The following is a 24,260-nucleotide window of genomic DNA, read 5'->3' on the forward strand; positions in this document are numbered from 1 at the left end:
AACAGTCGAGGTCGCTTCCCGCCTTCGCACCGGAGTTGACGGGGCCACTTCCCAGCTGCCCAAAACAGTTGATGCCGCATACGACAGGATCCTCTCCAAGAGTTGCAATCCCCAAGAGGCCAAGAAAATCCTGCATATCGTGGTAGCAGCAGCCCGACCCTTGACTCTGAGAGAGATGAACGTGGCGTTGGTTCTTCGAGAAGGTCGCCGGTCCTATGAGAACTTCACTCTCGAACCCGAAGACCGTTTCCGTGATAAGGTACGAGACGTCTGTGGCCTCTTCGTGGCCATCATAGACTCGAGAATCTACCTGCTTCACCAAACTGCGAAGGAGTTCTTGGTTCAGAACGATCCGGTGAATACTCCCAGTGGCGCCCCCCGAGGATCTGGAATGGAAACACTCGCTACAGCCACGGGATTCTCATCGCATTCTTGCTGAAGTCTGCATCTGGCACCTGCTTCTTGCAGAATTTGAGACACATCCTCTTGACTGTGACGGAAACGAGCCACTAACCCAGTATATTGAGGACCATGTCTTCCTTGACTACTCTGCCAAGTACTGGGCCGTCCACTTCCGCGAATTGCAAATTGGGTTGCAACACACGATGACCCAATCGATACTGAGAATCTGCGACACGAGTTCAGGGCGTTGCCGTACTTGGTTCAAAGTCTATTGGACAAGCGTGAACACGGATTTCCCCCGTGGATTCACCACCCTTATGATTGCAGCCTATTTCGGACTGGGAAAAGCGGTGAAGCGCTTGCTCAAGATGGACGACATCGACTGGAAGTCTCGCGATGATACATACCAGCGGTCAGCGCTATCTTGGGCTGCAGGCAACGGCTTTGATGCCGTTGTCAAGCTATTGATCAAAAAAGCGGGGATCGGTATGCGAGGCCTCAGGCTACCGTTTGGAAGGGGAGCCACAGTCAACTCGGTGGATAGGTATGGTCGAACGCCATTGTCGTATGCCGTTTGGAGCGGGAACGTAGCCGTCGTCAAGCTGCTCATTCAAGCGGGGGCTCGGGCGGACTCACGGGATGACACTGGAGGGACGCCATTATCTTATGCCGTTTGTAGCGGACGCAAGGAGGTGATGGAGCTACTGCTCAGGAGAGGAAGCCAGGTTGGCCCAGAAGATGTTATTATCAAGGAGCTACTATTGTCCGCTGCGAGGTGGGGCGACGAGGATGTCGTCAGGTTGCTCCTTGATACGGGTAAGGCCGAGATCGACGCGAAGGATGGCCAGGGTCTGACGCCGCTTTCATGGGCCGCTAGGGGTGGGAATAGGGATGTCGTCCGGTTGCTCCTTGATACGGGTAAGGCCGAGATCGAGATGAAGGATGACGGGGGTCAGACGCCGCTGTCGTGGGCCGCTTCTAACGGGCATATAGCCGTGGTGAAACTGCTTCTGGAGACGGGCGGTGTTGAAGTCAACGCGAAGGATAACGCTGGTCGGACACCGCTTTCGTGGGCCGCTTCTAACGGGCATATAGCCGTGGTGAAACTGCTTCTGGAGACGGGTCAGGCCGAAGTTGACGCGAAGAACAACAACGGTTACACGCCGCTTTCGTGGGCCGCTAGGAAGGGGCATCTGGATGTGGTGGAACTGCTTCTGGATACGGGTAATGTTGAAGTCGACGCGAAGGATACTTGGAGTATGACGCCGTTTGTGTGGGCCGCTGCAGGGGGGCATCAGGCCGTGGTGAAACTGCTTCTGGATACGGGTAATGTTGAAGTCGACGCGAAGGATACTTGGAGTATGACGCCGTTTGTGTGGGCCGCTGTACGGGGGGATCAGGCCGTGGTGAAACTACTTCTGGATACGGGCAATGTTGAAGTCGACGCAAAGGATAACGAGGGTCAGACACCGCTTTTGCGGGCCGCTGCAGCGGGGCATCAGGCTGTAGTGAAACTGCTTCTGGATACGGGCAATGTTGAAGTCGACGTAAAAGATACTTGGGGTATGACGCCGCTTGGGTTGGCCGCTGTACGGGGGCATCAGGCTGTGGTGAAACTGCTTCTGGATACCGCCGAGGCCGAACTCAAGCAGGATAAAGAGGGTCGGACGGTACTTTTATAGGCCGTTAAAAAGGTGTATCAGGCCGTAGTGAAGCTGTTTTTGGACGAGGGAGTGGATCGGAATCCCAGAGATAACAAGGGCTGGGCGCCGCTGTTATATGCTGCGGAAAGAGGCTGCGAGGATGTAATGCGGTTTTTGGTACAGAAGAGAGCATCAACGCCTACTGTGTAAGACACGGTTGGAACTCCGGCGTTGCATTGGGCGGCCGGGTGACAACACGAGGTGGTGATGCCATTTCTGTCGAAGAATCTCGCAGATATCGAAAAGAAAGGTCCGTGTCCAATTGGTGCTCCTCAATTGGTGTTCCTGGAATGGTGTTGAAGATCGTCCAAAAGGGGGCGAGACGGGGCGAATGAACCCAATTGGCTGGTATGTCTGGTCTCTCTGTACAGAATACCTGGCAGACACGACGCACTTACCCCTAAACTAGATCTCCAACAAACTGTCTGCAAGGAACAAACAGTCTCCTCAACGCCAAGCCAGGGTTTTGGAAAGAGGTACCGGGCGACAGTTGTCGATTAAAAGTTACGGTGTCGACTACTGTGTAAAAGCTACTAGGTAACATTTTTGTTTTCTAACAAAAACTCGGAGCTTTCTTTGTTCCCTTTCTGATTCTGTCGCTTCTGAATTGCCATTAACTATGCACGCAATCAATTCGCTGGGCTCCTTGATCGATTGATTGCTGCAATTGGCGAAGCGCGAAGAGGGCCGTGCACAAACTGGTCCCTCTCTTTTCCCACTTTTTGACCCAAGCAGCGACTTGCGACTTGGCGTGCACCTGCATCTTCACCCGGGCTCCTCCACCATTCTCTATTCCCACCTAAAGGGTTGCTTTGGGAGCAAAGCTCTCGGTGATGAGAGCTGAGATAAGCTCGTGCTGACCCTGGCTGTGCCGTTCACTGTTTATTCTTCAAGTTCTCTGCTAACAATTTTCCCTCGTTTCCATCGCTTGGCACCCCGGCTTCTCTGTCCGGATTTCCTTGGCCTTTGACTCGGCCGTTCCCGATCGCGAATAATTTAAGAACCGTGTCGGCAACAAGCCGGTTCCCTGCATTGCGGCTGCGCAATACTGCACGCCCAACTCACAGCTCTGTCTGTGTTCAAGCATCCTCGACATATGAATTCCCCCGATAACTACCCGATAATACGGTAGACGATCGATAGCGGACCCTTCCGCCAGCGAAGAAACACGGCCCACCACAACCCAGCAACCAAGCCGACCCAGATCGCCTGCCCCTGATGAAGGTGGAAATCCCGACGATTGCAATATCGTAACGCTCGTTCACCCTCCCCACTACCCGCCGTTTGTCGGGGACCAGCCCTGAGGACGCGCCAAACAAACGTCCAGACGACTAGACGAAGGAAGGTCGGACGAACCTGACAGAGCGGCATCCAATCTCAACCAACAGTTGGTGCTCGCAATCGCCGTGTCTTCCAGGATTAGCCTTCGAACCCGTTTGTGATACCCACGAGGGCACAATCCAATTCGATCCCACATCAGGCCGTAGATGCCACCCGGCCGGTCACAATGCCCTGGCAACCGCTGCCCCGGGTCGCTTTCGCCGTCGCGACCTTCCCTTTCCCCGCTGTGCACGCGGCCGACCTCCCGCTCGAACTCGGTGACGAACTGTACATTTTCGAAGAGACTCCAAATGGCGATTGGCTCCGTGGATACCTGGTCTCGCCGCCGAGCCTGCTGGCTGGGCTGACGAGCGTCAAGGGACAAACCCTCGAAGCCCGCGTCTTTAGCGGCATCTTCCCGCGCAGCTGTGTCGAGGTCCGGGAGGAGATGGGCGAAACAGGTGAGGTCTACGACAACGATATCGAAAGCGATGATGTGCCCCAACTGTCACCAATACACCTCGAGGAAGGCGACTCGGCCAAGAGTGGGATAGAGGGAACGAATGCCGAGAGAAAGAGGAGGAGAGACAGGGCGGGGGGCTCGCCGACAAAAGGCTGGAGGGAGCATGTGGGCTTGCCGAATGGCGCCCCTGGCCGACTATCAGTGCCTGTGAAGCGCGACCCGAATGCGCCACGCCCGCCGGCACCCGTGCCCATGCTCAAGATTGGCGACGAGACTCCGACTTCTGCCATGGAGCCGCTCATTGATGAGATCGCGTCTTGTCTGCGGGAATGGCACTCAACAAACCTCCACGAGCTGCTGCTGTCTCGCCAGTACGCCAAGCTGGACACCATGTCCAATCTCATCGCCACTCTCAACTTTGCGAGGCAACAATTCCTCCACGACGTCCTGACTGACTGGGAGTACGACGCCCTCCGGGAAAAGACTGTCTGGGACCTGGTCCGTGTCAACAAGCTTTGCGGGGCCGAAGTAATTGTGCGCGACCCCCATGAGCGCGGTCGGGTGCTCACTGGGGATGACTCGGTGGTGGAGATGACAAAACTGCAGTCCATCATGAGCTTGCTCGACGAGACACCGACTCCCGTGGCTGAGCTAACGGCGCTTCACCACCTGCTAGTCGATATCAAGGGTTTCGCCGGCGCATCCACCGAAGCCACCACCGTGGTACTGTACCTGGCTACCAAGACCGCGGGCGGAGCGTTAACACCGCTGTCCGAGAACTACATCGTCGAGATGCCCGCTGGTGGGCAGCTGGTTCATCTGACCCGGAACATGCAGATGCGTACCCTCTTCGCCGACCTGACAGCCACCGAGATCGGCGACGTCCCCTCGATCGAATCCGACCTCTTCCTGGTCGTTAAAATCCGCGCCTCGCAACAAGTCATAGCAACCAAGCCCAGCTCACGGTCTGGCGCCGTTTCCCAAGCGCCGTTTGCCAAAGAACACGCCAAGCCGCCGTTGTCCGCCGGAAACAAATCAGTGCGCAGGAGCTTGATGTGGGCCGGCAAGAGCACGCGCTCGGCATTCTCGAGGGGCAACGTCAGACTCGACTCGCTGTCAGAGCAACCAGAAGAAGTCGTATTGCCGCCTACAGCAGGCAGCGAGAGTAGGGATGGAGCGCCCCCGAGCACCGCCAATTCCAAAACGGGGCGCTCGTCCGTGGACGGCCAGGTCACTCATACGGCCGATAGGACAGTCGGTGTTGGCGTGCTCAAGCTGAACCCTGTCATGAAGCAAGAGGAGGAGGTCGAGCACATCGTGAGCATCTGGGCGCCGTCTGCTAAGCATATAGCCGAGAGGCAAGATGGCGAGGACTGGGACCCAGTACTGCGCGAGATCATGGACAGCAAGACGGGATCCTACGAGAAGTCGAGGAGAGCCGAGCGCCTGCAGGTGCACCTCCGGGCCTTCAACAATCCGGATGCGGATGCTCTGATCAAAGCGACCCCCACAGCACTGTCCAACATCTGCAAGACAAATAAGATGGGCTTCTCTGGCGCCCCGACGAAGCCCAGGTCCGATATTTACCTGACTATTGACGAGGCCGTCTTGACCCGCCAGACTCTGCTATCCCGGTTCGGCGGGAGCCCAACAGCGCTTCCGAGCAGTTTCCACGCGAACAACCTCCAGATCACTCTCGAAGTGCGCAGGTCGGACGGCGAGCGTGTTGAGAACTGCATCCATCCTTCTTCCAACGCCGAGCCCGTCAGCACCTGGACCACTGTCGTCACCGAGCGCGGCGAGCCGTGGCGGCAGTCGGTCAAGCTCGTGCTCGCACCGCAAGACGTCCACCAGGGGCACGTGGTGATGCACCTCGCCGACGCGCCGAGCCCGCCATTCGCGGTGGCGTACATGCCTCTCTGGGACCAGCAAGCATTTATCCGCGACATGGCCCACGGCCTCTTGCTCTACCGGTTGGATGAGCACACGAATGCTGCCCAGGCCGGCCCCCAGGGGAAGGGTGGCTACCTAAGCCTGCCATTCTCTGCCAGAGGCAAGGACGAGCACCAGACTGACGTGACAGGGCCGCTTGCCATGGTGCGCGTCGAGACCTACCTCTGCAGCACAAGATTCTCGCAGGATCGGGTCGTCTTGGGCCTGTTGGCTTGGAAGGACTCATCCCGGGAGGGGATCCCGGTGCTTCTCAAGCAGTTCATTTTTGTTGCTGAGATCGAGGTGGTTAAGCTTCTGAATGATGTGTTGGATGCGTTATTTGGCATTCTCTGCGAATACTCGGGCAATGACGACTACGAAGACCTCGTCTTTACCGCCCTCGTCAGGGTGCTAGATATCGTCCACGACAGGCGATTTAACCTAGCGCCGCTAGTCGACCAGTACGCCGAGAGCAGGTTTAACTACCCCTTTGCGACCCCCTGCTTGGTCAGGTCCTTCACTCGGCTCCTGTCAAAGCCTACCGAGCACGAGACGGCAAGGAAGCTGCGAGCCACTTTCAAGGTTGCGAGGCACATTCTCAAGTTCATCACACATGCTCGTGGCCAGCAAAAGGCCAAGGAGGCGGGCATCGGGATAACGGGCTCGAATCCGGGTTTCACACGTCACCTCCGCGTCATCTTCAAAGCGCTCGATGCCATGATGCGCAGTAGCGCGCCAGTCCTGGTCGGCAGTCAGACTCTCGCCGTCCAACATTTTCATACCTGGCTCCCAGAGCTGACCGGCCTGCTGACGACCGAGGAAATTCTGCACATTGCTATCGACTTTATGGATTCTTGCTCCAGCGTCAAGGGCAAGCTTGTGTTGTACAAGCTGGTGCTCATCATCAACTACGCCAAACTCGACATCTTCTCACATCCTGAGCAACGCTCCGCCTTGAGCGCCAACACCGTCCGATGGATAGCACCACACTGGGGCCACGTCGACGAAGTCACAGACCTGTGGAAAGACCAAGTTCGCCTCTGCTGTTCGGTCCTCGCCAGCCAGATCGAACACCTGGGCCCCGAGATCCCCGATTACATCCCCAAGATTATTCAATCTTACCTCGTCATCCAAGCCGTGCCGAAGAAACAAAAGGACCGCCTCTCGCTCCTCTTCCCTACCACCTACCCCTTCCCGGCGCGCTCCATCACTGACGAAGCCGCCTTCGACGAAGCCCTCATCGAACTCTCGGCCGTCCTCTCGGCCCTCTCAAACTCCCCCGCCGGTATGCAGCTCGAGCTCGCCGAGGATGACCTACACGTGGTCGTTGAGAACTGCCTGCGCGTGCACATGAGCATCCTTCAGGGCGAGACCTTCCCCGCCGACTGGCTCAGCGCCCACATCTTCCACCACAAGTCCACCATGCGCACCTTGCAATACCTAGCAGGCATCCTGCTCGACTCGTTCCTCCCGCACCCAGACGAGGCCGAGAACTTCAACACGGAGCTATGGAAGCTCTTCTTCACCACCCTGCTCAGCCTAGTCGGCAGCCCGTCGCTCGCGCTCGAGACCTTCCCGGAGCAGAAGCGCCGCGCCGTGTGGAAGATCGCCGGCGACGTGCGCGAGCACGGCGCCGACCTCCTGCGCCGGACCTGGGAGGCCATCGGCTGGGACACCACCCTGGAGGAGCGCGCCCGCTACAGCCTGGCCAAGATGGGCGGCTACCAGGTCCAGTACGTGCCGACGCTCGTCGGCCCCATCGTCGAGCTGTGCCTGAGCGTCCACGAGGGCCTGCGCCGCATGGCGGTTGAGGTGCTGCAGACTATGATTGTTAGCGAGTGGACGCTGAGTGAGGACCTGTCGGTTATTCAGACTGAGATGATTGATTGTCTGGATGTGTACTTCAAGTCGAAGCCGCTGACGGAGAGTATTCTGCAGAAGTTGTTTGTTGGAGAGTTGTTGGAGCGTTTTGAGCCGCTCGCGAAGGGGAAGGATGAGGCACTCTTTGCGGCGCTGAGAGATCTGACGGATACGGTGGATGTGTTCTTGGACTTGTTGGTTGCGGTGCACAGTGGTGATGGGTCTGGCGAGGCCTCGCACTTGATTCACCGGCTACGGCTGATGGAGTTCCTGCGCGATATGCAAAAGGAGGAGATCTTCATCCGCTATGTCCACCAGCTGGCCAACCTCCAGGCGGACGCGAGGAACCACGCCGAGGCTGGTTTGGCCCTGCGGCTGCATGCCGATGTGTACGACTGGGATCCCCTGAGGACGACGCCTGCTCTGCAGGACCCCGAGTTCCCTGCCCAGACCCACTTCGAGCGCAAGGAGCGCATCTACTTCGACATGATCAAGCACTTTGAAGACGGCGAGGCCTGGAGCAGCGCCCTGGCCGCGTACAAGGAGCTGCAGGCGCAGTACGAGACGAACACGTTCGACTTCGCCAAGCTCGCCCGCACCGAGCGCGCCATCGCGACCATCTACGAGACCATCGCCAAGAGCGATAAGCTCGTGCCTAAGTACTTCAAGGTTATGTTCAAGGGCCTCGGCTTCCCGGCCAGCGTGCGCGAGAAGGAGTTTGTCTTCGAGGGCTCCCCCGCCGAGCGTACCTCGAGCTTCACCGACCGCATGCAGGAGATGTACCCGTCGGCGCGCATCGTCACGAACGACCACATCGACGACGTCGAGGGCCAGTTCCTGGTTATCTCGACGCTGAGCCCGCACCGCGACCTCGGCCACCACGTCTTCCAGCGCGCGCGCGTGCCACAGATCATCCGCGATTATCTCATCTCGGCCCACCCACAGGCGTTCTCGGTTAGCAGCAAGCGGAACACCAGCGGGCCCGTGGCGGAGCATTCCATCGAGAAGATTGTCTACACCACGGCGGAGCCGTTTCCGACGATCCTCAGGCGGAGCGAGATTGTGGCCGTGCAGGAGGTGCGGCTGTCGGCAAAGGAGACGGCACTCGAGCGCATTGTGCGGAAGACGGCGGATATGTCGGCGCTGGAGAAGAAGGTGGCGGATGGCGAGGGCGGGGACGAGAGCGCGCAGCTGCTGGTAGATGCTGTTAGCATCAGTGTGAATCGCAACTCGGAGAGCAGCGTCGTGGCCTATCGCGATCTCATCCCCGGGATGTCGCGGACCCCGTCGCCGAGGGAGTTTGATGCGGAGCTTGGGGTGCCAGAGTTTGATCCCCAGGAGAATGCCATCAAGATGGCGCTGGTGGATCACGCGATTATGCTTAAGAGGTGTCTGGCGACGTTTACGAAGAGCGGGAACGAGATCCTCACGCGGCATGTGGAGGATCTGCAGCGGTGTAAGTGCCCCCTTAGCCACCCATCCCATCAATGGTCGTCACTAACGGACATGCAGACTTCGAATCGACCTACGCGCCCGAAATCGCAATCTTCACCCCCGTCCAACCCGTCCGCGAGACCACCACCCCATCCCCCACCTGGCCGCGCTCGCCGCCCTCGGCACTCAACGGCACCGCTCACCACGCCCCAACCAAATCCACCTCGACCGTCCCCAACGGCGCCGTAACAGAAGAAGCCACCGTCGTCCAACCCGTCCCCCTCCGCCCCGGCCGCGGTCCCCGCCTCAGCTTCCTCGGCGGCCGCAAAAAGGACCAACAACAACCGCCGCGGGAAACCAACGGCGACCACGCCCCCATCCAAGAAGAATCCGAACAACCCGCCCCCTCCGCAACCACAAACACAGCCAAGAGCACCACCTCCTCCACAACCAAGGAAACCCCCCCAAGCAATAACCGCCGCTCCTTCTTCCGCACCCTCCCGCAGGTAACCACCACCAGCGAGGCCGGGACGGCATCGTCAAGAGAACGTGGCGGCGGCGGCGCGCACACCAACGGCTCCGGCGCCGGGCCTTACTATGCCCGCTCGCAGCCCTCGCAGTCCCACCTGCCTGATCTCAGCCCGGGCGGGTCGGAGGTATCCTCGCCTGCTACTACTGCCGTGCATAACGGTGGTGTTGGTATGGGTGGTGTGGGTGGTGGTGTGGGAGAGAAGAATGGATACCAGGCACAGGTGTATGAGACGATGGCGCCGCAGGTGGCGGCGGCGGCTCCCGCGCATTCGTCGATTATGGGGCATGGGGTGGGGAGCGTGCGGAAGAGGTTGAGTATTTTGAGGTTGGGGAAGAAGAGTAGTCGGGAGAGGAGCGGGGGGTTGGGGGGGGTGGATGAGGAGTGAGTTGTGTGAGTGAGTGAGTCGTTGTTTTGTTGGAGGTGTTGGGTTGGTGGTCCGAGTGGCCGGACGGACGGACGGACGGACGGACGGACACCACCCTGGCGTCATCGTGCATTTCCTTTGTGGATGTTCTAATATCTTCTCGGGTTGCGATGCAACCTGTTATTGCGTCTTTTTTTATACTTCTCATTTTCTGTTTGGGCTCTGGATATACCAGTTCCATATACCCGTGTACACATGGAGGGATCGGGCAGGAGGGTGGGTGGATGGATGGATGGATGGACGCCTGCTGTTGTCGGCATTTATTTTGTTGTATTCACTTTTGCGTCTACACTTTCAGGTCTCTTTGTGACCTTGCGTTACATACCCCCTTGGCTGGCTTCGGGATCGTGGATGGACGCCTGGCCGCTTTGGCACTTGCCAACTTTTTCTGTTCTTTTCGCTTCGTTTCTGCTTCTATTTGCTTGTCTTCCTGCTATGTACGCACCCGTTTACGCTCATAATTCCCTTGCATTATATCTGTTTTTGTTCTGTCTAATAGTTTTGATTCGAGCTGTCGTTACCTGCTCAGGGGCCCGCTGGGTTCTGTATATTTTTGTTTGTACAGTAGATCGGGGAGAAGAGTCGAGTCTTATACTTGGGGGAGGTGGATAGGATAGAGACGTGCCGCACTTCCGTGCTTATTGGCTCGGGCGCGAAGAAACCGTGGAAGAGCACGGGCAATGGAATTCTGTAAAACTCCACCGAGTTGATGATGTCGCGATGTGCTCCGGCCGTGATATGCCTACAATGTCCGTGATCTGTCAGGGATAGTCTCAAATCGAAGACCGGCATAAGCCTGTGAGGTGATGCGCAAGAGCCTCCTCTGCGTCACAATCGGGCCATACGATAGAAGGACCAGCTCGCTATCGAGCCGAGGTCCTCGCCACACGGTGGATGGCAAACGGTCCGACCGCTGATGCAGGATGACTCCTACCACATGATGCATACCGGAAGCAATCACTTCAATTCGTTTCTACTCCCGCTTGTTTTCTCCATTCAAGGGGCGGTCATCAGTTTAACGTTGTGTTATTCTCTTGACCGGCGTCATGATGCACCGACTGATCCGGTCGCGGTACCGGCTGCTATTGCTGGCTCTCGTGGCCCTTCTCCTGCGCTTGTATCTACGGATCAGCTTGTTTTCCATCCGACAGAGATCTCCCGCGTACTCGGAGAGCCCGACACAAGAGCCCAACCACAATCAATTGCCGCCCCCGATCAGTGACTGGGACATCTCTGGATGGGAACCGCCGGTCGCCGTCTACCGGGAGAAGGTGTACAAGCCCGCCGCGGCACCCGTCTATCCTGCCATTGACCCGTTCCCAGTGTTGTCCAAGAACCCGCGACCGACTCGGGATGTTCTTGTCGCACCAAGCATCAACCGCCCACCGCAAGAGCACTACCCGGAACAGACGCCCTTGTTTGTCGGCTTCACACGCAACTGGCCGCAGCTGCTCCAGTGCGTCGTGAGCTACATCGCGGCGGGCTGGCCGGCGGAGGACATCTATGTCGTCGAAAACACGGGCGTCATGTACGCCAACCGGGACGGGAAGTTGACACTGCAGAACCCCTTCTACCTGAACCACACCCAACTGGCCATGTTAGGGGTTGGCGTCATCGTGGTATGTCCACTACTCACTCTCCCCTCTTTATCCCCAAACCCAGCCACAAACTAGCCACCAACTAACCACCCCCGACAGACACCAACCCTCCTCACGTTCTCCCAACTCCAGAACTTCTACCTCTGGTAAGAAGCCCCGCCCATAACCCTCCCCCTTCCAACCCCAACTCCGCCAAACTAACCCCCCAACAGGACAGCCCTCGAACGGCAATACCCTTACTTCTTCTGGTCGCACCAAGACCTGCTCGTCTTCTCCCTCGAGCCCAACATCACCGCCACAGGCGAGACCAACAACCTGTACACCAACGCGGTAACCACCCTCCGCCACCTCACCAGCGGCCCCGCCCACCACAACACCACCAACAACAACAACCCCAGGACGACGCAGCCGTCATGGGCGCACCACTTCTTCGCCTACGACCACCTGACGCTCGTCAACCGCGACGCGGTCCTCTCCCTCGGCGGGTGGGACACGCACATCCCCTTCTACGCGTCCGACTGCGACGCCTACCTGCGGGCGCGGTGGGCGGGGCTGGCCCAGACGCAGAGCACGATCGGGCTGGTGCTGGACGTGGGCGAGGTGATGGCGGACCTGGGGGCGCTGTTGCGGCTGGAGGGCAGCGTGGCGCGGCTGGCGGGGGACGAGGAGGAGGAGGAGGGGGAGGGGGAGGGGGAGGAGCTGGGCGGGCCCGGGTATGTGGAGCGGTGGGAGGAGTTGGTGGCGTTGGGGGAGTGGATGCAGAGGGAGAAGTATGCGCAGGGGAATGGGATGCGGAATACGTGGCAGGTGCGGCAGAGGGGCGGGCAGGGTGAGCCGTTTTATCGGGATGCGGACGGGTTTGAGAGGGGGGTGAGGATGATGATTGAGACGGGGAGGGAGGTGTTTGCGGAGAAATGGGGTCACCGCGGGTGTGATGTTGAGAAGACGGGGGCGGTGGGGGAGGATGCGTGGCGGTTGGAGATGGATTGGGTTGAGGGAACGGATTGTGAGGATGAGATGGGGAGGGGTGTGTTGGGGTCTTGGAAAGGCTCTGGCTCGTGGTGATGGAGAGACTTGTTGTTGGCTCTGTTTCATGGTGACACCATTTGGACTATGACGAGAGACCATAACAAGTAATTAGGATACAAGATTGAAACATGGAACTGTTGTGAAACATGGATGCAGAGAGGCCTTCTTCTATTTGCGCAAATGCGCAAACTACAACAGCTGACGACACCTGCATCAATCTAGACCCCCTCCCACGCAAGTCATCGCTGCGATACCACGCTGCGCAAGCACGACATCGCCGATACAATGCAGTCGGCTTCGGCGGCTGCCATGCAAAGCATGCATATCCCGCTGCAAGCTGGGCCAGTAGGGAATGGCACTTTCACCGATCGATTCCTAAAGATGTGTGTGTGGTTGGTTAGAGGATATCATGAGGTCGGCAGAAATAAAATGAACGGCCCATAAATCAAGCAAAGAGGATGCCTAAGGAATGAAAGGATATTTAGGAAAATGAAAAGGGGCCCAGTCATCGACGAGGGAGCAAGATGCGATAGTCCCTGTTTGCACACCAAGCAACACCAAGCAACCCGATGCAAGTGATAATGTGACGTTTGTGATATTAAGCAAAAGACTGTCTGCAACCAAAGCCCCTTGGTAATGTCCCCAAAAACCGACTTCTTAAAAACGCTATGCCCCTTCCCAGCTATCAATCTGTGACCTCATCCATAACCCCATAAAACCAACAAACGCGCAAGAAAACATAAAAGAAAAAAGTACCCAAAACCCACCAAAGAACGTATTCCATACACCCCAATCCTACAACCAACCACCCACCCAAACCACCAAACCACCACCACACACCACACCCACCCCATCACTCACTCCAACCTCCCCATAAAATCAAACCCCCCACCAACCCCCAACGACCCATGCTCCGACAGCGAGTAGTAAGCCGAGTCCATGCTGAACGTATCACACCCATACTCCAGCCCGCCGCCCGACAGCACCTGGTCCACAACCCCATACTGCAGCGAGTTGCACAGCTCGTTGTACACAGGGTCCTCCCGCAGGCCGTCCAGCAGCTGCGTCACCTTGGGGATCTCCACGGCTCCGGGGCTCGGGCTGGGGGGCGTGCTAGGCCGGCTGCTGCTGGCGGATCCAACGCCGCCGCCGCCGCCGCCGTGGGGGAGGAGGGTGTCGGGGTTGGTGGTGGTGGCGGTGGTGGTGGTGGTGGAGATCTCGGCTTGGAACTGGAAGGTGCGGAGCATGGTGGTCTCGACGTCGCGGATGATTTCGGCGGTTTTTTGGTTGGCTTTCTCTTGGATGTCTTCGAAGAGCTTGTTGACGTATTGTTCCATGGCGGTGCGCACTACGCGGGGCAGCTCGCGGCGGAGGTATTCTTTGCACTCGTCTAGGTTTTGGAACTGGCTCTTGGCGGCCTTGGAGGCGGCGTCGTTTTCGGAGTCGTAGTCTGGCGGGAGGGAGTTAGTGTTGGCAAGTGGTGAGTTAGGGAGGTTGGGGGGTGGCATACATGGCGAGGGGACCTTCTCGCCGGGGAAGATGGCCCGGTACATCTCTTTCCACTTGTCTTCTTCCGAGGCATGGGGCTTGGCCCTGGTGCGGAGCTGCTTCTCCTGCTCCTCGGTGATGGCGTCTGACGACTTCTCTCGCAGCTTGCAAGGGACGTCAGCCCGCTGGTGGTTCTTGAGCAACTCGGGCTTGTCAAAGTGATCAAAGCATCGAGGGCAAAAGTTCTTGAGCGAGTGTCGGCGGTAGACATGTTCCCTGCGCGTATTGTCAGTATAAACCAATTAAAACTAAGTGCACAAGACAAAACCTACTTGACACGGTGAACATCCTCCCACCCCGGCCCGCAGCAAGTCTTCGTCTTCTTGTACTTGGCCGGATCGTGTTTGCAGAAAGGGCACGCAAATGTCTTCCCGTTTCCCTCCTTGGGGTTAAACTTCTTCTTCTTCACCTTATCCCCGCCCGCCACACTTCGGTTACTCTCGTCGACATCGTCCTCTCTACCCCTCTTCACCCTCCGCTTGGGAGCCACCGCCGCCGCACCCGCGGCAGCGGACGCAGAAGAAGCCGAGTTATCAAGACATTTATTTAAGGACGTTTGAAAGAGATCCATAGATCGATCCACGATTTCCTTCTTCTTGCGGCTCAAGAAGCTTTCACGGTTGGTCGTGGTAGCCGAGTGGTGTGATGGTGGCGGGGTGCCTGAGCTGCGGGATGCCATGGACCGACTGGGCTGAACCGGAAAGAGGAGGGGTTCGATCCGGGGGGAAGTTGGTCAGAGGGGGAAGCCTTGACCTTGAGACATGAGATCCAGGGTGTTGAGATGGTAGTGATTGTGAGCTTTGATGAGAGTGTGTTGTGGTACTGCGAGGAGCACTGGCTGGGCGTTGGGGATGAGGCAGGTGACTCGAGGTGGGGGTGAGATGAGAAGGCTGCCAGGAGGCGAGTGTTTCCGAGAGGGGGTGGAGATGGCCGAAGACGGAGGTTGGGTGCTAGTAAGGTAAGAGAAGTGGATGGGAGTGACAGCACGGGTGGGACGATGACCTGGGCAGATATAGAAGAAGACCAGGGAGAAATCATGTTTCGGCGGCTCTTGATATCGTGGAGGGGCTATATATCCACTTCCGTTTGCGCAAATGCGGAGATCAAGCTCAGCGGACGTCTCGGGACTTCTGTGACACACCCGTCCTCAGGATCCCGAGTGACCACAGCCATTCTCCAATAGCCGATCCCCGCGCCGGGGCGCATGCGTCGGGACGGGTGAGCACACGAGGCCGAGCACGCATTGGCCGATTGTACCGATGACACGCAGCACAGCGCCCAAGAGGGGAAAGCACGGGGGTCACTGCCTTGGCTATATGCAGTCACGGTGGCATTGCGCGAGATGCTAGCGCGAGATGCAAGTGCTCAATTGCGGGATCATCGTTCGCAGCTCGTTACATTAGTCCCGCAGATAAGGCTGAGCGGGGAAAAGGAGGCGAGGCGATGCCTATTCGGCGGAGAAGGCAACAATGGCGACGTTCCGAGCAGTTGTGTCCTGTCAAGTTGACCCTCCGATGACTCGCATGCCCATCGTATGTCGGTCCTTGCTCGGTAATTCGAAACTTGGGCCGAAAGGTGGTGCTCGAAGCAGAGAAGGAACCGTGTTGGGCCAAAAAGACCGGAGACCTCAATGGTCCCATCCGACGGACAGCTGAGTCCTGCATATACCACCCAAGGCAGAAGCGACGCCACAATACTGGACTCCCATGAGACCCTTGTGACTGACCGAAAAGACGATATTGAGGTTGGCGAAGCAGCTCAATCGCGAAGTCTGAAGACTTCACCAGGAGTCTAACGCCGTTGCCACTCCCGAACCGGCTTCCTGGAACCGCTGCCTCGCCCTCAGACAATATGGACCAGTCAGGCATTGAGAACACTGGCAGCTCTGACTCGTTTCGGGTTGCCGAATGCTCAATGGCGAAACTCCACGATGTGGCCGTTGGCGTCGGACCTGTCTAGTAGTGGATGAAGGATAAAAGACGCCGTTAGACGGCTTGGTTTTGACGATGGATCAATAACACCACCAGCACCAACTCGATAGTACCAAACCGAGAGAAAAAGCCTACGGGACTTGCACTGCCCTTACCAGCACCATATCTTGACAAAGGCATAATGTCACAGGAGATCGACAGGACACTTCAGCTCTCGGGCGAAGAGTAAGAAGGCCCGTTTCCGAAATGTCAGACGTGGAGCGACTAACTCGGGCATAGCCAACCCTCAGGGGACACGTCATACTCGCTCGAGCGATACCTCAACAGTGACGGAGGGGTCGCGGAACGGTTGCTAAGAGGGCTCGATGTGGGCGGCATCGTGGGCCGGGCTCAAACGGTCGGGGGCGAGGTGAACAAGATCGCGGGTAGGGCTGGAGAACAGCCCAAAGGCTCAAGCTGATGAATAGTTGTTGAGTACGTTGCAAGGGGTTGCAGGTTATGTTGTGGAGCATGTTGCCAGCAAGCACGGAGATCAAGGTGCGGGAGCGATGGGGAGGTCGCCTTTCTCGAATGCAGAAATCGGGCCAAAGGCCTAGAGGTGGAGTTAGCTATGAATCCAAAGCATATTCAATATCACTTACCGCGGAATCGAGATCCAGCCAATCTGTAGTCTTCCACTTGTCCCATAATCGTGCAACGAGGATGGGCGCGGGGCTTGTGGGGGTGCCACTGTTGTCAGCCCGACCGCTGGCGGCTTCGCGAGCAATGTCGGCTTCCCAATGTGCGCGGAGTGCATCCTCAAGTAGCTGCTCGTCGAGGGCGTCGAGGTCCCCGCCCCGGTTCTCACCGTTTTGCTCGTTGCTCGGGTCGTTGCTCGGGTCGTTGCTCGGGTCCTTATCCTTGGGGGTCTGCCGGGCCGCTTCGTCCCGCAGCTCCTCGAGGATGACGGCCCACCTACGTGCGGGTGAGTATTGGTTAGTTCCCTGGATAAGAGCTTTTACGGCTTTGTTGGCAAGCTCGATCAGCCGAAGGTCCGTTTCAGGCTTGTAGTTGCGGTGGGATCCTCCACCCATGGACTTCTGACGATCCCGAACGTGGGGGACGAGGAAGATGATCGAAGCCGCGATGTAAGTGAGGTGGTGTGGGTGGAGGAGCGTATGGAAATGACTTTTATCACGTTCTGCTTGCTCGCGGGCGAGATTGACGGTTATGGTGAGCGTGACGCGGGCGGCCTCGATGCAAGTTCGGATTGCAAAATCGGTGGCTTGCCTCTTATCGCGGTCTGCAGGGTATGGCGCCGTCAAAAACGGCCGATAGGCTAATATTTGGGCGTAGCAGTGGGCCAACTGCAGCATAATCTGCTGGCGGCGCCATGTAAAATGAAGGAGCGAGGGTTTGACGGCTGTCATGAGGGACGGTAGCTGAGCTCGCCAGTCATCAACAGCCTTTCCCAGGCGCAGTGCAGATTCAAGCCTCTCATGTTCTAGGACGTCGTCGAGCGTGTAAACCTGGCGCATTATCCTCTCGACAAGTTTCATCAATCTAGCATCCGTCAGCGAACCAGAAGGTGTACAGTTGGCTGTGAGGTTGCGTACTTGGTCTGTTCAACCAATGCTTCCATGTAGCAGTCGTTCTTGTGGTGCCTAAAGGGGCCTGCGCGACCCATGTCCTCGTCGTTCACGCAGTCCGGAAGTGCTTGATCGGTCATGTCGATGCTGAGATGCGGGGGTTGACCGGTCATCATGGCCATGTGCTTGTCGATGATGTATGCCGACCAAAAGGTTCGTCTTTCGCACTGGACTTTTGCATACTCTGGATTGACAACGATCTCGGGGCCAAGACCCCTATTTCTGCCTCGTCGTCGGTGGAAACCGAGACAGGTAAGCATCTGGATGGCGTTGCCGAAGACGTAACAGGCTTGGCTGAGCCGACAGGTGCAGAGGAGATACATCGTTTGGAGGAGGCGAGCCTGCACAGACTCCAACTTGGGCGGGCCCGGTTCGCTGCCAGTTAGGGCGAAAGCGATGAGGAACAGATGGTCGCCATTGTTAACGGTCCAGAGCCAATCCCGACTGAGCTCCTTGTTCCCGGGCCGCCATTTCCTGTAGTTGAACATGGTCCCGAGAGCCATGGTCATCAAGGCGACGGCAGCCTTCCCCTGGCCAATCCCAGACTCTAGTGGTAGCTCGTCCTGCCAGTTTTGGTACACGGTATCCAGCCATAGCCTCGTGGTAAGACGGTGGAGGAAGTGGAAAGTTTCGGTCCAGCCAATGGCGAACTTGTCCTGCATCATACGCCACATCTCTCGCGACTCGGGGAACCGGTGGGGTTGAGAAGGGTTAATGGGCATGTCGCCAGAAAGCAGGACGAGTCGGTCAGCGCCGGGTTGGTTGGACATTCCGAGAGCCTGGGCGATGGCGATCTTCCGCCAGGCTTTGTGGAGAAAGTAGAGCGGTGGCATTTCCTCTCCGGCATACCTGACGGAGAACTGAAGAGGTGCGACAACTGGGTCCAAAGGAGAGGCATCTGGCGTTTGGCGATTTAGCGCTTCGAGGGCTAGCTGACGGTCACGCCTAGGCCTGGGTCAGCACGTCGAATTTCAAGTACGGCCGAGGAGCCAGAAACTTACTTCAAGGAATTCTCCCGCAACTGCTGGTGACACAGCTCGTCCAAGTGCTTGTCGGGGGCTGGCACGGCATCAGGAAACCTCTGATACGCACGACTAGGGCGTAGTTGAGTATTAGGTGGAACAAAAGGGGGTAGGGGGAAGACCGACTACTTAAAGGTACACTCGACGCGCTCCTTGAAGCACCTTTCGCACGGAAGCTTGCCTTCACAAGAGACCTTATGGGTCCGACAGTGGTCGCATGAACGGGCAAGCCATCCCTTATCACGGTGTTCTTTTCCTTTCTCGTTGAGTGGCTGGGAGTAGTTCCGGGCCTCTCCGGTGTCCCCCTCGGGGGGTGGAGGAGGGGTCCTCGCTACTCCTCTGGTGTAGGGTGCGTCATAGGTACAGGTCATGCCCCTGCGAGTGCCTGGATGGGATCAGATTAGATCAAGCCGGCGAAATGGAACAGGTATGGACGTTGGAATACAGGTGAAGCATGGCTTGAAGCCGGAACATCCTGGACGTCCAGCCTTGCGGCGGCACTGGTCACAGCTGCGGACAATTCGCAGGCGCTTGGTCTTCCTGCCGGATGTGGCCTCATCATCAGAAGCGTCGGATTCAGCGCGTCTTCGAGTGCCGGCAACGTTGGACGGAGGGGCAGTTTCCGATGAGGCGACTGAAGGGGCGGGAATCCGTATTGGTGTGGGTTGATACACATGTTCCGTTTGTGATGCTACGACCGCTGGAGCTGGCACTGGAGGTGCTGCTAAAGGCGCTGCAGAAGGCGCTGCAGGTGCTGGAGGTGGAGGAGCAAAGTGTTGCTGTGTAAACAGAGACATGATGCTGATTAATGTAGAGACTCTTAATGTAACATACTAGTAGCAACAACAGCACGTTGCTGTACGTGGGCTCTGCTGGATGAGCTATCGCCAATCCCAGGAGTGTCCCAACCGTGGGTTGTCCGAACACGCGAATTTGGTCGTCCGTGATTGACGGCGAATTTAAGGTTGCGCACGGTGATTGGGGATTTCCCCCAAATTTCCGGTTGCACAAGTGGGCCCACAGTTATCTGCTTCCGATGAAATTGGGTCAGCAGCCACATTAATTCGCAGGGATGTCCTCTCCCCCTTTAACAAGCTCAGCGACAAAGTATCGAACTAGCCAAATTGGCGATTGAAGATCATGCACTTCAACTGTGGGTTTGACAGATTATTCGTGAAGGGAGAACAAGCTCCCGTGTAGTTTACGTTTCTAACTGAGTAACTACTTAGTTATGTCTTGTATGCTAATAATGAAAGCTGTACTCAACATCAACTTCGTCTGGTTTGGGAAAGTCGAGAGGCATTACGTCATACTGCTCGATTCACCCATGTCAATTACATGAACCCCCCCTCCCCTCCTTCCCGATTGCATGCGGGGCACAGAATGGACAAGAACATCGAATGATCTTTCGACCACCACATAACTAAAACTATAAGTATACCATTAACATGACGACAAGCACAATCCGACTGGGTACGGCCTCCCCTGGAACCCAGGCTACTACCGCTGAAACCCTAACCCAGCTTGAACACATCGCCTGGCAGGCCGCCTCGAAGGACATCGACATCCTTTTGCTCCCAGAGGCTTACATTGGGGGCTACCCTCGGGGAACTCACTTTGGCTGCGTCATTGGATCCCGGTCTGCAGAGGGCCGCGATGAATACTTACGCTACTTCCAAAGCGCCGTTGATCTGGGTGATACCGTAGGAGACGGAGCAGGTGCTGGACCAGCTTGGGTGAACAGGGAACTGCCGAGTGATACCGTGCCAGGGCCGGATACCGGAGGTGATCCCAACGATATCCCGAACAAACGGGGTGATGGCACTCGTGAGGAGTTGGAGCGGATCGCGCTTGAGACTGGCGTATTTATAGTTACCGGCCTGATCGAAAAGACCGGGGGAAGCATGTATTGCTCCGTCGTCTATGTATGTCCTACATTAGGTGTCATCGGGAAGCGGCGGAAGGTCATGCCAGTAAGTTCCCATGCATCTCCAATATCATCATCACCCAGCCATCTGACACTCTCAGACCGGAACCGAAAGGCTCGTGTGGGCCCAGGGCTCGCCCGCCACTCTCCGTGCGGTCAGCACCATCATCCGCGGAGTACGCATCAACCTCGCAGCGGCCATCTGCTGGGAGAACTACATGCCCCTGGTGCGACAGGCCCTGTACGCGCAGAACATCAACCTCTACCTCGCCCCGACTGCCGATGGCCGGGACTCCTGGCTCTCCCTCCTGCGCACGGCAGCCATGGAAGGCCGCTGCTTCGTTCTCAGCTCCAACATGTGCGTGCGGAACACACCAGCCCCCAACGGCCACGCCGCAACCCCCACCAATCCGGACCAAGCCGACGAACCCGACGGCATCGCCCCCGATGCATTACCCCCGGCCCGCGCGGGGCCACATCACCGACGCAGCTCATGCGTGACGGAAGAAGGCTTCGAAATCGCGCTGCCCGGTGCAGCACCAACCCCATCACCACTCTCGCATGAACCGCACCACCGCCGCCGCCGCCTCTCCGTCCTCGACCAAGACGGCAACGAAATCGTCCTCCCCTGCTCCCCGCCCTCGCCCACCTCCTCCTCTTCCAAACCCCGAGTCAGACGCCGCTCCGTGCTCGACGACGACGGCAACGAGATCGCCCTCCCCTGCTCTCCACCCTCCCCCACCACCACCAAACCAACCACCCACCCCCCACCGGTCCCAATCAAACCAACCAACTTCCCCAAACCAACATTCACCTCCCGCGGCGGCTCCTCCATCGTCTCCCCCTTCGGGGACGTGCTGGCCGGCCCGCAGTGGGAAGACGACACGGGGCTGATCTACGCCGATGTGGACTTTGCCGACTGCATCCGGGGCCGGCTGGACCTGGACACTGCGGGGAGTTATTCGCGGAATGACTCGTTCAAGTTCGCTGTGCAGGGGCTGGATTTGACGCCGCTTCCTTACTGAGTGGGACTGAGGAGGGGAGGTGTACTCGTTGTAAAAGGGAAGGGGGGTGAGGGTACATCTGTGGCAGGGTGGGTACGTGAGATGGTCGTGGCAGGGTGGGTGGATGAGTCTGTACCTGTGGGGTTGGTTGTGCTTGTGGTCGGGTTATTGTGTCTGGCTTTTGGGTCAAGCAAGGCGTGGGGGAGGGGCAGGTTAGGGAACCAGAGGTGGTCTGCGTTGTATCACGGAGAATCCCGCCCCTGCGCAGTACCCTTTCTTTGTATACCTAGGTAATGACTGAAAAAAGCAGATTGTGTACGCCTAGGGAAACTCGACAGTTGCACGAGCTCAAGTCGTTGCCGTCATGTGGTACCCATTGAACACCATTCCGACCCAACCATTGAGAACCGTCAGCCATAGCTGGTTACCCAGAACACCATAAGAAAAAGCCTGACCGACATAAAACCCCTGACCCACCCACCGTATACCCAGACCCGAAACCCACGTCCCATCATTAGTCCATACCAAACAGACACACACCAATCGTGCCTCTTTAGTTCTTCTCTTTCTCTGCCTCCTCCTTCTCCCGCTCAACCTCCTTCTCCTCCTCCTCAACCCCTTCTCTCGGGCTCGCCAACGGGCTCGTCCCCGAGGTCGGCACGGCCAGGCCACCGCCAATGCTCCCCGCCACACTATCCGACCGCCCGTGGCCAAACAGCCCGCTCCGCACACTGGCCCCGTCCCCGCTGGCATAGCCCTGCTTCGCGTAGAAGCTATTCCGCTCACTGGCCGCCGTCGTCGTCCCCATGATTCCCGTGGCAGAGTAGATACTCGTCCGCTCGTTCGACCCGATCCCGCCGATGCCACCGCTCGCGCCGCGGTGCAGGCCCGGCGTGGTCGGGCCGCCGACGGTCCCGTCCATGGTCGCGGAGAGCACGCTGAGCGGGAGGGACTCGCGGCTGCCGCCCCAGAGGGAGGAGGGGGCCATGGCGCGTACGGAAGCGTCCGTGTCGAAAGAGCGGCGGCGGCGGCGCTTGGACGAGGACGCGAGGGTGAGTATGGACGCGTTGTCGGTGAGCAGGTTGTTGGCCGTTGCGGTGTGGTAGGTGCTCGGGTTGGAGGTGCCCGGGGTACCGGTGGCCAGGTGGGCGGGGATCGCGGATGCGGGAGAATTGGTTGGGAAGGGTTGGTTGAAGTGGATGACTTGCGAGTTGGAGTTGTGGTAGTGTTGGTTTGCGGTCGTTTGGTTGTTGTTACCGCCTGTGGCTGGGGCGATTGTTTGTATCGTCGTGAGGGTCGTCGTGAGAGATCGAACGGACGGCGCGGGAGAAGAAAAGGTGCTGTCACCTCCTCTCCGGCCAGTCGTTGTCCGGCTTGTGCCCGACGTATCTCCATGCGAAGGTGCGATTATGGAGCGGCATGTCCCTTGTTCGGTTGATATTGTCGGCGCCATCGAGCGGCCGCCTGTTGTTGGAAGCGGCTGTCCATCGTTTGATAACTGTACGGAGTCGGGTCGTTCGAGGGACGACGCGCTCGTCATTCGCCGGCTTGGCCCCGAGGACTCCGAGTAGTGGCTATGGCGCGGAGAGCTGGCGATGGCGATATGGCCTGACTGTGGGTATGGGTTGTTCAGAGGCTTCTTGGTACCGTTTCGTTTCGAGCTAGAATGTCGGCCTCCCTCGCTCGAAGACGTAGCTTTCAAATTCGCCAATTTCTTCATCAAGGCAGAGAAGGGTCGTCGACGACCCAGCCGACCCGGCTGATCTGCTACGTTGTCAGTATCATTGCGCACGTCTGGAGGAGCGGCATGACTTTGGGGCGGCGAAGGTGGTGAGCGACGGCGAAAGAGCGGACAAATACACATAGGAACAGTTGGGGACAAAATGTTCTTTACAAGAGATGCGTAAGGCAAAAATGGGAGAACGCAGGCGGTGTTATGGGAGGAAGGCGAGGCGGGGTGGAATATACCGTGCGGCTGGGTTGCAGTTTCGGCCATGGCCATGGATGCCCACTGCAGTGGGAAACGGCGCCCCTCGAGGTCCGAGGGCTGGAAGCGTTCGGTGATAGCGGCGATCGGGAGCGGCGGTCGATGACAAAACGGTGTCGTACTTTGGTGTAATCGGAGTGTCGAGCGCGGGGAGTTCTGATCGGATGGATGCGACTGTGCACAGAGGACAGGGTGTAAGGACAGGAGACGATTGCTGCCTTGTGGTCGGGCTTTGGGCGCGAACGGACGGTTATAGTTATGTACGTCAATGCGCTCAATAACTCGAGCTCACGTCGTTGGGAAAATATAGGCGCGGTCGCCGGTGGCGGTGTTGAGGGCGCCAGAGAAACAATTGTCGCGCAAGAATGTTGGTGATTACTGGTCTCAGGCGGCGGTCGTCAGTGGGTTGAATTGCGGCCCATGGCATGCAAGCTTGAAGTCTCGCCCAGTCGTGGCAAGCCAAGCTGCGCCGAGATGACTGGGTTGGCCGGCTGGAACGAGAAACCCCGGCAGCTT

General features: G+C 57.9%; 8 protein-coding genes across 8 annotated transcripts; 5 read left to right on the forward strand and 3 right to left on the reverse strand.

Annotated features, from left to right (window-relative positions):
* Window positions 1-3,612: 3,612 nt before the first annotated feature.
* B0H64DRAFT_326693 (uncharacterized protein) lies at window positions 3,613-10,031 on the forward strand (the record flags this gene model as incomplete). The annotated part of the gene is made up of 2 exons (XM_062800753.1): window positions 3,613-9,136; window positions 9,193-10,031. The coding sequence occupies 2 exons, from the start codon at window positions 3,613-3,615 to the stop codon at window positions 10,029-10,031; spliced, it is 6,363 nt and encodes a 2,120-aa protein (XP_062657081.1).
* Window positions 10,032-10,091: 60 nt separating this feature from the next.
* B0H64DRAFT_404901 (uncharacterized protein) lies at window positions 10,092-10,993 on the forward strand. The gene has a single exon (XM_062804410.1). It carries the CDS (start codon window positions 10,266-10,268, stop codon window positions 10,680-10,682), a length of 417 nt encoding a protein of 138 aa, XP_062657082.1. The 5' UTR covers window positions 10,092-10,265; the 3' UTR covers window positions 10,683-10,993.
* Window positions 10,994-11,072: 79 nt separating this feature from the next.
* B0H64DRAFT_216363 (uncharacterized protein) lies at window positions 11,073-12,835 on the forward strand. Its single transcript, XM_062799510.1, has 3 exons — window positions 11,073-11,689; window positions 11,768-11,814; window positions 11,881-12,835. The coding sequence occupies exons 1-3, from the start codon at window positions 11,117-11,119 to the stop codon at window positions 12,731-12,733; spliced, it is 1,473 nt and encodes a 490-aa protein (XP_062657083.1). The 5' UTR covers window positions 11,073-11,116; the 3' UTR covers window positions 12,734-12,835.
* A 441-nt stretch (window positions 12,836-13,276) lies between these two features.
* On the reverse strand, window positions 13,277-15,268 carry B0H64DRAFT_404907 (uncharacterized protein). The gene is made up of 3 exons (XM_062804411.1): window positions 14,518-15,268; window positions 14,208-14,461; window positions 13,277-14,147 (listed from the first exon to the last, which is right to left on the reverse strand). The coding sequence occupies exons 1-3, from the start codon at window positions 14,922-14,924 to the stop codon at window positions 13,555-13,557; spliced, it is 1,254 nt and encodes a 417-aa protein (XP_062657084.1). The 5' UTR covers window positions 14,925-15,268; the 3' UTR covers window positions 13,277-13,554.
* Window positions 15,269-16,235: 967 nt separating this feature from the next.
* On the forward strand, window positions 16,236-16,710 carry B0H64DRAFT_216389 (uncharacterized protein). The gene is made up of 2 exons (XM_062799511.1): window positions 16,236-16,401; window positions 16,456-16,710. The coding sequence occupies exons 1-2, from the start codon at window positions 16,358-16,360 to the stop codon at window positions 16,634-16,636; spliced, it is 225 nt and encodes a 74-aa protein (XP_062657085.1). The 5' UTR covers window positions 16,236-16,357; the 3' UTR covers window positions 16,637-16,710.
* On the reverse strand, window positions 16,594-19,747 carry B0H64DRAFT_216437 (fungal-specific transcription factor domain-containing protein). Its single transcript, XM_062799512.1, has 6 exons — window positions 19,272-19,747; window positions 18,953-19,211; window positions 18,806-18,898; window positions 17,772-18,749; window positions 16,818-17,718; window positions 16,594-16,768 (listed from the first exon to the last, which is right to left on the reverse strand). Exons 1-6 carry the CDS (start codon window positions 19,621-19,623, stop codon window positions 16,709-16,711), a joined length of 2,643 nt encoding a protein of 880 aa, XP_062657086.1. The 5' UTR covers window positions 19,624-19,747; the 3' UTR covers window positions 16,594-16,708.
* Window positions 19,748-20,211: 464 nt separating this feature from the next.
* B0H64DRAFT_404913 (carbon-nitrogen hydrolase) lies at window positions 20,212-22,119 on the forward strand. Its single transcript, XM_062804412.1, has 2 exons — window positions 20,212-20,799; window positions 20,855-22,119. The coding sequence occupies exons 1-2, from the start codon at window positions 20,275-20,277 to the stop codon at window positions 21,776-21,778; spliced, it is 1,449 nt and encodes a 482-aa protein (XP_062657087.1). The 5' UTR covers window positions 20,212-20,274; the 3' UTR covers window positions 21,779-22,119.
* B0H64DRAFT_404914 (uncharacterized protein) lies at window positions 22,120-24,259 on the reverse strand. Its single transcript, XM_062804413.1, has 2 exons — window positions 23,726-24,259; window positions 22,120-23,521 (listed from the first exon to the last, which is right to left on the reverse strand). Exons 1-2 carry the CDS (start codon window positions 23,757-23,759, stop codon window positions 22,311-22,313), a joined length of 1,245 nt encoding a protein of 414 aa, XP_062657088.1. The 5' UTR covers window positions 23,760-24,259; the 3' UTR covers window positions 22,120-22,310.
* Window position 24,260: the final 1 nt, after the last annotated feature.

The sequence above is a fragment of the Chaetomium fimeti genome (assembly GCF_033439085.1).
Source record: "Chaetomium fimeti strain CBS 168.71 chromosome Unknown B0H64scaffold_6, whole genome shotgun sequence".
Lineage (NCBI taxonomy): Eukaryota > Fungi > Ascomycota > Sordariomycetes > Sordariales > Chaetomiaceae > Chaetomium > Chaetomium fimeti.

Coding starts and splice junctions, on each gene's coding strand:
- B0H64DRAFT_404901 (XM_062804410.1), top strand. CDS start 10,266: ATGGAGGGATCGGGCAGGAGGGTGGGTGGATGGATGGATGGATGGACG.
- B0H64DRAFT_216363 (XM_062799510.1), top strand. CDS start 11,117: ATGATGCACCGACTGATCCGGTCGCGGTACCGGCTGCTATTGCTGGCT. Junction 11,690..11,767: donor TAGGGGTTGGCGTCATCGTG/GTATGTCCACTA, acceptor CACCCCCGACAG/ACACCAACCCTCCTCACGTT. Junction 11,815..11,880: donor CTCCAGAACTTCTACCTCTG/GTAAGAAGCCCC, acceptor ACCCCCCAACAG/GACAGCCCTCGAACGGCAAT.
- B0H64DRAFT_404907 (XM_062804411.1), bottom strand. CDS start 14,924: ATGGCATCCCGCAGCTCAGGCACCCCGCCACCATCACACCACTCGGCT. Junction 14,462..14,517: donor GAGGATGTTCACCGTGTCAA/GTAGGTTTTGTC, acceptor CAATACGCGCAG/GGAACATGTCTACCGCCGAC. Junction 14,148..14,207: donor CGAGAAGGTCCCCTCGCCAT/GTATGCCACCCC, acceptor CCCTCCCGCCAG/ACTACGACTCCGAAAACGAC.
- B0H64DRAFT_216389 (XM_062799511.1), top strand. CDS start 16,358: ATGTCACAGGAGATCGACAGGACACTTCAGCTCTCGGGCGAAGA. Junction 16,402..16,455: donor CTTCAGCTCTCGGGCGAAGA/GTAAGAAGGCCC, acceptor ACTCGGGCATAG/CCAACCCTCAGGGGACACGT.
- B0H64DRAFT_216437 (XM_062799512.1), bottom strand. CDS start 19,623: ATGTCTCTGTTTACACAGCAACACTTTGCTCCTCCACCTCCAGCACCT. Junction 18,899..18,952: donor GTCGAGTGTACCTTTAAGTA/GTCGGTCTTCCC, acceptor ACTACGCCCTAG/TCGTGCGTATCAGAGGTTTC. Junction 17,719..17,771: donor GCATTGGTTGAACAGACCAA/GTACGCAACCTC, acceptor GACGGATGCTAG/ATTGATGAAACTTGTCGAGA.
- B0H64DRAFT_404913 (XM_062804412.1), top strand. CDS start 20,275: ATGACGACAAGCACAATCCGACTGGGTACGGCCTCCCCTGGAACCCAG. Junction 20,800..20,854: donor AGCGGCGGAAGGTCATGCCA/GTAAGTTCCCAT, acceptor TGACACTCTCAG/ACCGGAACCGAAAGGCTCGT.
- B0H64DRAFT_404914 (XM_062804413.1), bottom strand. CDS start 23,759: ATGGCCATGGCCGAAACTGCAACCCAGCCGCACG. Junction 23,522..23,725: donor AACTGCAACCCAGCCGCACG/GTATATTCCACC, acceptor ACAACGTAGCAG/ATCAGCCGGGTCGGCTGGGT.